At 45.8% G+C, this 12,818-nt stretch overlaps 1 protein-coding gene across 1 annotated transcript; it reads left to right on the plus strand.

Moving 5' to 3' along the window:
• Positions 1-8,601: 8,601 nt before the first annotated feature.
• MED9 (mediator complex subunit 9) lies at positions 8,602-10,991 on the plus strand. Its single transcript, XM_015817829.1, has 2 exons — positions 8,602-8,750; positions 10,341-10,991. The coding sequence occupies exons 1-2, from the start codon at positions 8,602-8,604 to the stop codon at positions 10,555-10,557; spliced, it is 366 nt and encodes a 121-aa protein (XP_015673315.1). The 3' UTR covers positions 10,558-10,991.
• The last annotated feature ends 1,827 nt before the right edge of the window (positions 10,992-12,818 follow it).

Genomic DNA, 12,818 nt, shown 5'->3' on the forward strand with positions numbered 1-12,818 from the left:
CTCCTCCTCCTCCTCCTCCTCCTCCTCCTCCTCCTCCACACCCCTCACTAGGAAGCTTAGATTGATGGTTGACCTTGGATGGGCTGATCTCATTCTGAGCTCTCAGGGCTGATTGCGCCTCCCCTCTCAGGATACCAATGGCCCTCACTATAACACTGTGTGCCTCTCCACACAATCCCTACAAAACCATCTGCAAACGCAGATGAGCTTTGAACTCATCCCACCGTGTCCTCCAAGGCCTTCTGTAGCCACCTGATCTCTCCATGAAGTGAATCCTGTTCTATCTCCTTTGCCTCTTTTTCCTGTTGGCCCTGTACTGGCTGTTCTTTTCCAGTGACTACGTGGTCCTCTCCCTCTGCTTTAGGCAGCTATATCTTCCTTCGTGATCGCCGCTTGGAATCCTTCAGACCCCGAGGTCTTTGCCAGCAAGGCTTTTCTATTCCCACCAGCAGGAGCTTTTGACCTTTAGAAAGATCAGGCATGTTTCTTCTTGATGCCAAGCTCCGATAACCCGGGGGTGGAGAGGATGGCACAAGCCAGGCTTTCTTGCAAACTCAGCCAACTCTTTGGAGAGGTTGAAAAACAAAGAGTCGTGTCCTGCAGAGAGAGGAATGAAAATGCATCATGGTCTCTGGTGGACCCCAAAAGCAAACCCGGGTAATTTGATTCACCAAAGTTAGCATGACAATACAGTGGAGAGCACCAGAAGTTGTGGGGTTTTTTTCCCTTGAAATGACCAACATGGGTTCCCGTTCTTTTGGAAAACATGTTCAAATCACCACACTTTTATAAAGGAGAGGGTGGAATGTGTGAGGTCCACTCCAAACAGTGTGAACATTGGCCATGTTGTTGTAAGAGAAATAAGACACTGTAGTCATCTAGAAAGCATCCGTTGCTTAATATTCCTTCTTGCATTTTTTTTTTAAAAAAAACAGAAAGCAATTTGATGCCACATTCAGCCAAATATGTATCTGTGTCCAGAGACATTTCAATGAAAAATTGTTGGAACTGTTAATGTTGGGTATGTGCAGTGGCAGCTATTGTGATGTAGTGAAGGAATTGTCTCCCATGCATTGGATGGATGGATGGATGGATGGATGGATGGATGGATGGATGGATGAATGAATGGATGGATGGATGAAAAGGAGATGTTTCTCAGGTTCTGTAAAGTGTTCTCATGTGGATGAGTTCTTGGGCCAGTGTGGGATCTGTCAGATTCCAAATTGGAATCCATCCTCTCTTGCATTCAGTCAGATCTAGGTCCTCAGAACATCCAATGCAACAGTCCAAATTCCAAGTATTTCCTTCTCCTCAGAGCTGACCAAAAAAAGAAAACCGCGAACCCAGAGGGAAGAATGCTTAGCGTGACTTAAAACAGTGGCAGTGTGGATCCAGCCCTCCTGTCCTGCCCCTCGCTTCTTCAACCAAGTTCTCCAGAAGCTGAGCAATTGCCCTCAGGCTCTCTCCCATCCAAGAAGCAGCTGAGCTGGCATCAAGAGCCGAAAGGCAAATCCCCAACAGATTTGAATCACAAAGAGAACATGGACTAATTGCTTTTCAGTAGAGCTGAACAAGTCATCCCCCCCTCCCCTTTCTATGCACAAGGAGCCGTGCATGAGAGCGCACCAAAAAGCATGATATCTTTGCCATGGGATTCAGAATGTTCTCAGCAGAGCCCGGTAGGACTCTTCGTGTCCTCCCAGCATGTCAAAATCCACTCTGTAGATTTCGTGTTCGAGATCTCTCTGCACTGATTAAAGATGATGCCCACAAGCTGAGGATGGCGTGATAATGCCCGCCTCGCCTCCTTTCCTGAGTCAGGATGGGAGCCAGGAGGGCTTCAGAAGGGCCAAAGTCATCATGTTCTCAGAATCGGGAAGTCTTCTCTGTTTCAAAGTGGACTGACATTCTGCCCTCTCCTTCCCAAAGACTCCTCATGCTCTGTAAACTGGAGAGGGCCAAAATGCCAAAGATAGCAATAGCAAAAGCATTTAGGCTTATATACCACCCCATAGTCCTCTGCAGCATTCTCTGGGTGGTTTGCAACATCAGTCTCTTGCCCCCAACAATCTAGGCCCTCATTTTACAACCTTGGAAGGATGGAAGGCTGAGACAACCTCAAGCCCCATCAAGATTGAACTCTAGGCTGTGGGCAGAGCTTGCCTGCAATACTGCACGTTAATCACTGCGCCACCAGGGCTCCTCAAATGGGGAAAGGGGTCACCAGGAAAGGCAGAACGGGCCCCCATCTCCATCCCAATTCAGCCCCGATGCTTGGTGAGCCAAGACCAGCCTTGAACTGGCACACAGTCAGGCTTAAACAACCAGATCCACATGTGCAGAGTTCAAGCTAACTACTTTATTATTTTCTGCCTATAATACAAGAATCTCCCCAGTCTGGGGGCCAACTCCCGGGAGTAATTAAATAAAGCTCCAAGGAACTTATGAGGGGTCTCTCCTAGCCCTTTTGCAATTCTGCAGTGACTCCAGTCTAACTTTGCATCAAGCTCTCCTCCTTCCTGGGTGCTTCCCAACAGAATCGTTGAGCATTGGGGCTGAATTGGGATCGGTGCCTGTTCTGCCTTTCCTGATGGCCTCCTCTCCCCACCCTTGGCTGTTTCTGCTCCTTCTAGCTTATAGATGACAATGGTCTTTTTTTGGAAAAGCACCGTCCACCTTGAAACGTAGTTCTCGAATCGAAGAACACGGGGAATGAAGTCCTCCTGGTTGAAAGTTAGGCAGGTGGGCTCTCATCCTATGACGCTCATCGAAAGATTGGGGCTTGCTTGCTTGGCATGGCTGCTGCCCCCTCCCCAAAGGAAAGTGCCCTGCCTCTTTTCTCTTCACTGCAACCTGAACGGGATTAGGGCCGAAGGGAACACTCCTTCCGTTTAAGGCCCCTTCTGTTCTCAAACAGGCGGGCCTCAAATCTCCTCTTGTTTTCCAAGTATCAAATCTGCTCCCACTCTCCCGTCAGAAGCCGAGAGAGACAAAGATCACCCTGTTCCCCGCTTCCTAGGCCACGTCGCACTCATCCTGTGCTTTTTTTTTTTTTTTGGCTAATCAAGTCAAATCCCCGCGGCTGCCCTGGCTTCCAATTTCACGATGGGAGATCTTCAGTTACGTCCTGTCCAGCGACGTTATCTCTTTTCCCGAACGAGGCTTTCATTTTTCCACACCGGGGGCCATCGCTTGATGCAATCGATCTGCTGGCCTTGCAGGGCAGAAGAAAAGGGTTGGGGGGGTCTCTGGGTCCCTGATGGAGGAAGACCCTCCCCCTTCATCTCCAGCTGGGTTGGCAAGGAAAACCAGCCCAGGAAGTTTCTCCCTCAAGAAGTGGGGTTTTAAAGGAAAAGGCCACCGAGGTCTCCCATGTCACCTTGGAAAGTGGACATCTGTACGGTCAAGAAAGGCAAGATGGCAGCCAGAATGCAATGGAAGCTCCGCCTACTTTTTAAGGGCTTCATACCTTAAAAACAGAATGGAGTTTCAATGGCCTTAGGAGTTTTTCTAAGAACCTTCCTGTACGCTTCTGGGTCTAGTTCCTTGTTTCTCAAACTTGGCAACTTTAAGACTTGTGGATTTGCTTAATGACAGCATCATTTGACAACTAAGCCTTGCTTAGTCATGGAAATTCTGGTCCCGGTGGTGCTCGTAAGCCAAGGACTTCCCTGTACACGTATTTAAAGTGAATGACTTAAATGTAAAGGAATGTAAATTTAACACAGGTTTTGGCCACCCGGGGCTTTTCAGAAGCAGCTGGAATGTGTGCCAAAAGTAGCACATCTCAGATTTTTGGCTCTCGGTGCTGGTTGTTCAGTGCAAACCTCTAAGGCAGTGTTTCTCAACCTTGACAATTTTAAGGCATGTGGACTTCAACTCCCAGAATTCCACAGCCAGCAATGCTGGCTGTGGAATTCTGGGAGTTGAAGTCCACATGCCTTAAAATTGTCAAGGTTGAGAAACACTGCTCTAAGGTGTGGCCGGGTCACGTTGCACACTTGTTTTACAGCTGTTGTTGAGGTGATCTTTGCACACAGTTGCATGGTGCAAAACCAGTTCACTTTACACGTTGTGTAGAGCCAAGAGGAAAAGAGACTGTGGTCAGACAAATAAGGCAACTTCACATGTTCCTTTGTTTCACTGTTTTCCAGTTTCCTGTTTGCAGCATTGTGTGAAGGTCTCAACAGCCAACAATACACCCTGGAAGTTGGTTTGGCTGGTCTTAATGCCTCTTCTCTTCTCTTCTCTTCTCTTCTCTTCTCTTCTCTTCTCTTCTCTTCTCTTCTCCTCTCCTCTCCTCTCCTCTCCTATTCTATTCTATTCTATTCTATTCTATTCTATTCTATTCTATTCTATTCTACTTCTTCTATCCTCTCCTCTCTTCTTTTCTTCTTTTCTTTTCTTCTTTTCATGTCAAACAAGGCTACTTTATCCTCATGGGATAAGGGTATAATTAGATAAATCCGGCTTCTGGAAGCATGTCTCAGAATCAGTTTATTCCTTGCATACCCTTTTTTAGCTCTTGCAGCAATTGCTACCTGCATTGGGGGTTTTTTTTTTAGCTTTGCTTTTTCAGCAGGACTCCCTCCCTCCCTCCCTCCCCTCTCTCTTTCCCCTCCCCCTCCCCTTTGATCTCATGTCCTTGCATTTCATTGCCTTCCCTTGTCGGCCGGTTGGCTTTATAACAAAGTGTTCTCGCCCCCCTGAAGAACAGTTTGTGACAGGGCAACTAATAAATTGAACGCTCAAGCAAACACACACACACACACACACACCTCTCCCTGGGTCGGTTGTCATGCCACTTTCTCCAGAGGCTCCTGGCAAGAACGAAAAGGTGGCCAAGTCGGAGAGGAACCGTGGTCGGCCGCGGTTTCTGAGCTTCCAAAGCAGGCTGGGAAATACGTCATCTCAGCTCGGAAGGCCAGGGAGGCTGACCTGATGGACGGAGGAGCCACATTCCTCGCCCCCGGGAGGCTCAAGACGCGGAGGGCAGAGTTAAACAGAGCCACAGGCGTTCTCCAGAAGTGCCTTTCCTGGCTGATTCATTCCCCAGAGCTGACATAAAGGGACATTTGTCCTCAGTTTTCCCACAGAGACCAGGAGGCAGAGAAAAATGTAGAGGAAATGGTGAATTCTGGCGCAGTCTGGAGACGATTGAGTCTCCTGTGCCAGATCTAAAGGCCAGCACGGAGGAGGACCTTCCCCAAAGGTCCAGCAGACCTACCACTTTCCTTATACAGGCAGTCCTCGACTTACAACCACAACGGAGCCCAAATGTTATGTTGCTAAGTGAGACATTTGTTAAGTGAATATTGCACCATTTTACGGCCTCTCTAAGTGCATCCTTGCCGTTGTTATTAACACGGCTATTAAGTGAGCCTGGATTTTGCTTGTCAGAAGGCGGCCGAATGGCGACGCTGCGACCGTCATAAATACAAGCCAGTTTGCCAAGTGTGCAAATTTTGATCCCGTGATACGAGGATGCTGCCAATGGTCGTAAGTGTGAAATACATCGTAAGTCACCTTTTTCATTGCCATTGTAACTTCAAACAGTCACTAAACGAATGGTTGTTAAGTGCAGGACTAGCTGTATACATAAACATAAGACCAGAACTACGTTTCGAGGCCATTTGTGGGAACAATCAACCAGTGGAACAGCTTGCCACCAGAAGTTGTGGGAACAATCAACCAGTGGAACAGCTTGCCACCAGAAACCTCACTGGAGGTTTTTGAAAAAAGACTGGACAGCCACTTGTCTCAAATGACACAGGGTCTCCTGCTTGAGAAAGAGACTAGAAGACCCCCAAGGTCCCTTCCAGCTCTATTCTGTTCAAACTCTCCATGTGTCAGATAATCCCAAAGGACAATTCAGAAAATGCTTTCCCCCCCCCCCACGGTTTCTGTCTTAAACAAAAAGAGTTAAACAGAAAACCACACACGGAGCCTGCAAGGAGGCGGAAGACATCCAAATAATCAACTCTGTTCCTATTAATTCTGATGGTTTTCATTTGGGAAGCCATAAATAGATGCTTTTATGACATGGAAAATCTTTCCAAGTGTCTTGGCTTCAGAGGAAAGATTCTGCAAATACCCTGTTTGTGGTTTTTTTTGACGACGTGCCAACTTGGGTCACCCAGGAACCTAAAAGAGCAATTTTAGCACGTCCACCAGTGCTGGTTCTGAGCAAGCTGCAGGTTCTTCACCCAGAAGGAACCGTAAGATTTCACCCTTGGCTAATCCAGCTGAGCCCAGATCAGCATATTTTCTCTGTTTTGCTTGAGCAATTTCCCTCCTCAAGAGGCGGCCTTAGGCCAGCACAATCTTCTCCCCCAGGGAGGGCCAAGTGGACGGGTGGCAGAGCAGAGACAAAACCTTTTNTTTCCAAGGGGCCAGTGAGTTTATGGCCCAAGTCCAAACCCTCCTGTTTAAGTGAAGCGCACATGTCAACAGTGAGGCAGTGAAAACACGTTGCTAGGAACTCAACGAAAAATCAAAACACAACCACATTTTCCCAGGCTGACCGATGAAAGGGAGGTGAAGGGCAATTAACCCGCTACATTAATTTATTTCTGAAGAAATGCTATTTGAAAAGATGTGGGAAGCCAGGCAATCGGTCCAGTTCAATGGAAGGGCTGCACATTAGTCCGACGTGACTCGTTGTTTAGATGAAACTGAAGAATGGAAGGAACTTCTTGGATGAGAAGCGAAACATTTTCAAGGGAAAAAAACAAACAGACAAGAAAGTCCAGTTGCCTTTTGGAAGAGCATCTTTGAGACAACCATGACCTGGATGACGGAGAATCTCCATTTAGGTGAAAATGCAGTGATCCAACTTTCAAGGTTTAAAGCCACAAATGGTTTTATGTTTCTCATCGCTATTGACCTCCTATGGTTTATTGAGTGTTTTTTTAAAATATATATATATACTGCCAATCTATTTTTGCAAAAATCACCTTTGCAGAGGAGAGGATGCTTTATGAACCAAGTGGCTGGTTTTTACTTTTGATGCACGAGTATTTTAGCAGGAGGCAAGTCCACCTGTCTTTCTTTGCCAACTTTGAAAAACACCTCTCCAACTTATCTAGCTATTCAACAAACCAACAATAAATGCTGAGAGTTGCCAGTTATCGGATTCATTGGTGATGAAGAAGCAATTCAGGGAAGAGACATTAAAAAAAACACCCGGCCCCTCGCTTATTTTACTGCAGCTGGGAAATATAATTACTTAAAAGATGGATCCTGATTTTTACTCTTCCACAGTCTGAACGAGAAAGGCTTCTCTGTTAATTTAATGCATTAGATCACTTTTGTTCCAGCATCTGGAAGGACATATGGTAAAAAAGCAGTCACACTTTTTAAAGATGCATCACTGCTCTGTCGCCAGCCTGCTACTAACGCAAAGAAAAACACCTCTGGGCCTGAAGTAGGGGGAAAGAAAGATCTTTGAATGCTACCTAAGTGTACCAATTAACAGTTTTTATTTCTAATACGGCTGAATAAACCTTTAAGTGTTCATGCCCTTCCTCCCCTCCTCCATGTCCAACTCAAAAGCTGTTGTTGCCTAAACACCTGTTGTTGGCTAAACACACAAGCACAAAAGAAGTCCAGCCTCGGGCAAACTAAAACTAAAATAATTGTTTGATACTAGGCTAAAACCTCCTGATGTGTGTTTGTGTTTGGCCCAGCACGATGACCGTTGCCAATTTGGGTTTTTCCAATAAGCTTACAGATAAGTCCCTGACTTACGACTGTTTGTTTCATGACTGTTTGAAGTTACAGCAGACTGGGGGTCTTGTTTGTGTAAGTAGCGAGCTTGCCAGAGTCGAGAAAAACAGGATTCTTTTGCGCTCCCCTGTCCACTCTCTGGCCTTATTAACCTACGGATCTGCAGGGTCTCTCCATTGCTCCCCCTTCCCGTGTCTTCACCTCTTCCACCAAAGGCTGTTCAAATTTGCAGAGGGATCCCAAGGCAGGCTCAGCAGAGCAAAGTTTAACTGGAGTCAAGGCTGCGTCTCCAGATTCTGCAGTTGGGAAATCAGCCTTGGGAGCCTCAATTCCTGAGCATGCTCAGAAGGCCCCCAATTAGCAGCCTGTTTGGAGCAGAACAGGGGTCCCCGAAGATGGCCACTTTAAGACTCTGGACTTCAACTCCCAGAAGTCATGTTGAAGTCCACTTCTCTTAAAGTTGGCAAGTTGGAGAAACGTTGCTTTAAGGGAACACAGTTTCCAATAGTCCACAAGGGTGAACCACTTCATCCTTTAGTTCCTTAGCCCGCTCTGCTCCACCCTTGTCTACTTGCATAATGGCACACATGTGGCATTTAACTATTAGGGGGAAAACCCAGCCAGAACGGACTAAGGAACTAAAGGATGAAGAAGTCCACCCTTGTGGATGATTGGGAACTATGTTCCCTTGAAGCAACGTTTGTCAAACTTTAAGACAAGGAGAGAAGGGTGGACCAGAGCGGGCTAAGGAACTAAAGGATGAAGAGGTCCACCCTTGTGGACTATTGGAAACTATGTTCCCTTAAAGCAACGTTTGTCAAACTTTAAGACAAGGAGAGAAGGGTGGACCAGAGCGGGCTAAGGAACTAAAGGATGAAGAGGTCCACCCTNCCCCAGTCTTGCGCGGCGCCCGACTCCAAGTTCCTGCCGCCCCAGGCGCAGCCCGCGCCCCCCGCCGCCCCGCCCGGCCCGGGCCTGGAGAACTATTCGTTCCTGCCCCTGGTGCACGACATTATCAAATGGTAAATGCCCCGCCGAGCCTCCGGGGACAGGGGCAGTCTACCTTGGAGGGCAGGGATGGAGGAAAGGCCGAGTTCCAGGCTAGGAGGTCTCCCGCGCATCCCCGGGTTTCAGACTGGAGATGAGGATCTCCAGCGAGATTGGTGCTTTTCCCCCTTAGATTTCTACCCCTTCAGGATTTGAATCCGATGCTCCCCAAATTTGGTATCTCTGGCCCAGCTGATGGGGAGCATCCTGGTGCACAGCTGGCGGGGGCCCACCTCTTGCCACATCTGGGCAACTAGAGGGAGGAAGGGGGTCCAGAGCTAAACTTAGCCCTGTTCTGAGCTTGCAAAAGCTTGCCCTCGCCATCTTTTCTTGTTTTCATTATTACATTTATAATAATGTTTTTATATGCCATCTATGCACACACGATCCATGCTGGCTGGGGAATTCTGGGAGTCGAAGTCTGCCCATCTTCAAAGGGCTGAGGTTGAGCAACTCAGCTGTGGTCCACAGTCTGAGCCAACCGAGGTCGAACATCTCAGTAACCGAAAACATCCCAAACTGTAAATCAGGACATCAGAATGAGGCTAACGCAAGGCTGAAATAATGAGATGGACAGGGGGGGGGCGGGGGGGGCACTGAATAGCTCCAGGGCCCAAAGCTAGGATGATTTTGAGGTTGTTCCTAAATGCTGGTGGGAGGGAGGGCCGTTGCACATCTGGATGAGGAGGGTCCCTTTGGCGAAGGCCTGTTTTGATCCTCACAGCTGCCCTCAACAAAAGGAATCTGGAGCTGTTTCCTTCCTGAGACGCAGAATATTGGGGTTTTCTGCTGCTTGCTTTGCAAAAGCCTATTTATTAGTCTATCTTTGGTTGTCAGCCAGCCACTAATGGAAAATCCCAAATAGAATGTTTTCTTCCAACTATGTGGGAGTTGCTTTCAGGGCAGGAACACAATTCTCTGTTTTCAAAACATGAGATTTATTTCTGCAATTAGCCACTCTTTCTCTCTCCCTCTCTCTCTGCCTTCCTCCCCAAGGTTCGTTTGTTTATTTATATCTCATACTTCTTAACCTCCCATCTCTCCATGATTTCTTGGGCCATCAGCACAGGGGTGGGGAGGGAGGGGTTTGAGGGGTTGAGTAGGAATAATGGGCTACCTTAATTCAGAGAACTTTTTTTGGGAAGGTGGGAACCTGCTGGAATTTCTAAACATACCCATTTGGAAAATGATTAAAATGAGGTTTTTCAATGGAAGTCATATTACAGAGAGCACCAAGGATAGCAAAGTCTGCCTTGCAGCAAAATGGGCAGCAAACCAATTTAATCAATGAATAATCAATAATTAAGTCCTGTTCGAAGTGACTTGCAAGGAATAAAAGGGAAATCAAAGCGAACGAGAATTAAAATCCAGGATGCTATTTATTTTTTAAAAATATAAGCGTGCAGACAAGAGCTCACTTCTTAAAAAAAAAAATCAGAAAAGACATTTTAAAAACCATTAAAAATTATTTTCCAAAGATCGGAGCGCTTCCTTGCTTATATATAAATAACGGCTGTTAACAGAAGGAATTTATTTTTATTCTCTTTCCCGTTACTTTGTTTTAGCATGGATAAAGACAGCCAGGATGTCCACCAGCTGCTGAACGAGCTGAGAACTAAATTTGGGGAGACCCACAAACTGATCAAAAGCATGCAGGGCATCAGCCGGAGCCCCGAACAGCAGCACCAGCAGCTGCAGCACCTCCGAGAACAAGTGAAAACCAAGAACAAACTCCTGCAGAAATATAAAACTCTGTGCATGTTTGAAGTCCCCAAGGAGTAAAGGAGATACCGCTCCGCAGACAGGACACTTCCTCTGAAGCTAATTGTGCTAATGTAAATGGACCTGGTGTGCGATTTGTGAGCCCAATAGGGTGTGATTGTGCAAAACTCATTTGGGGTGTGTGGGGGGGGGTGATGTCCGTGGGCCGTTTTCTGTGCACCTGGGTGGTAAAGCTATGCGAGAGTGTACCACTTCATCAGAAGGGTGGGTGGATTCATCTTGCCTATTCCTGGAATTAAAAGTGAGAAAAATTAAAATCCTAGATGTTGCAAAGCCTGGGATGAATTTTCAGGTTAGCTTTCTACTTGCTAATAGGTTAATTAATTGTGGATTTATTTCCTTGTCTTCCTGGCTGGGCTTTTCACCCCTTCAGCCCCCCCTCCTGTGGGATGAAGTGGTACACTCCAGGTGGAATTGTGCCACACGGTCCTCATGTATGGTTGATCTCAGAATTTTTAAAGGGGAAGGGACCACTTTGTTGAGTGGTAGGGACTATCTTTGAATCCCGTTTTTCAGCCCCCAGGAAATAATTTTTCTTATGCAGCGAAGCAGCAAGGGAGAAAATGGAAGCAGCATTTAAAATCTTCAGCAAATTAAAAAAAAATAGCTTCATGACTTATGTCTGAATTTTATTACATTTATGTGACGTCTGTCATCAGTTTCCATGGAAGATGTCATTCATAGAGAAAGTCTCCATTTATCCATGTGTGGATGTTGTTTCGATTATTTTTAGCTTGCTTGTTGGGAGCAAATACTCCTCACTTCCTTAATAGCTTTGCTAAAAAAATAATTTGGGAGGGGGGAGAGATGGTGGTGGATTATATTAATATTCTGGGGTTGCCTGTGCATCCCCCTCCCCCACTGACGTGGCCTGTAATGCTTAACACTCTTGATTTATTTTACTTACGTCGTTCTTTGTCAGATTTGCCAGCTGTGTATCCTTTTCGCTTCAAAAATAGCCCTCTTTAAACCTGCAGCATGGATATGTGTGTGGTTTTTTTTTTCACAAAATCACTGCATCATCACTGCTTCATCTCAACTTTGATAGGATGAAAAGATAAAAATCTGATCTCTCTTCTGTTTAAGGCTGATCTGGGATTATCTTAATCTTCTTGCTCACCATCCTTTCAATCCTGATCCTTAACCATGTCATTTTTTGTTTTTTTCTTCTTGTTTTTTTAAATCATGTTAAAAAAAATTCTTTGTTTTTCTTCTTCCTTTATTTTGTGTAAGAATGTTGATTCTCTCCCTCCTGGTACATTAGGACAGTTACTATTAATTAAAGCGACACTGAGTGACGTTATTGCTTCTGTAATTAAAGTTATTTCTGGTCTGTGAAAGTCAATAATAAAATAACTTGCAATTTCAAAGAATTGAACACAGTTTGGGCATTATGTGTTTTTGAAACTTGGCGACTTTAAGATGGGCAAACTTCAATTCTGGGAATTTAAGTCCATTCAACTTAAATTTCCCCCACATGCTGGCCAGGGAATATCCTTCCTTCCTTCCTTCCTTCTTTCCTTCCTTCTTTCTTTTCTTTTCTTTTCTTTTCTTTTCTTTTCTTTTCTTTTCTTTTCTTCCTTCCTTCCTTCCTTCCTTCCCAGTTCTTTCTTTCTTCCTTCCTTCCTTTCTCTCTCTTTTTTTCTTTCTTTCTTTTTTTCTTTCTTTCTTTTCTTTCCCGCCCATCTCTCTCTATCCAAAGACACTCTTTGGAGGGGAATCTTTGCAACTGCCCTCAAAAAGCAATTCTTGAGAGAGGCCAAAGGTGGCGTCTCTGGAGCTGCTGCTTTTCCAGCTTCAGGTGTGTGAATCAGCATCTTGGCCTCATTCCAGCATCCCGTGAGATGAAAGTTTATTGTTTTTTTTCTACTCCAAACCACGAGTGCGATAAAGGCAATTATGGGGAGGGTTGGGCTGAGCACATCCAAGGGGTCAACAAGGTCTGGATTTCTGCCATTCATCCTCGGTATAGTTAATGCTCCCTGGCACAGTAGGGCAGCCTTGTTGACTCTGCAATGCCTGGAAAATTTCCACTGGGCACATCAATGCCCTTGGTATTTTCCGCCGTGTGGAAGACTGATGCCAGAGGAGACGCATGGAAACTGGGAAGGGGATAATTATCTCACCCCCTTTTCATTTAACTTCATGCCATTTTTCCATTCTTCCAATGACTTCATCTCCTTTCTCTGTCTTCATCAGTTATTTTAAGAGGCCACCAACCTCTACCTTATTATTATTAATAGTTGTAGTAATAGTTATAG

The sequence above is a fragment of the Protobothrops mucrosquamatus genome, unplaced genomic scaffold (assembly GCF_001527695.2).
Source record: "Protobothrops mucrosquamatus isolate PMUCROS unplaced genomic scaffold, P.Mucros_1.0 scaffold640, whole genome shotgun sequence".
Classification (NCBI taxonomy): domain Eukaryota; kingdom Metazoa; phylum Chordata; class Lepidosauria; order Squamata; family Viperidae; genus Protobothrops; species Protobothrops mucrosquamatus.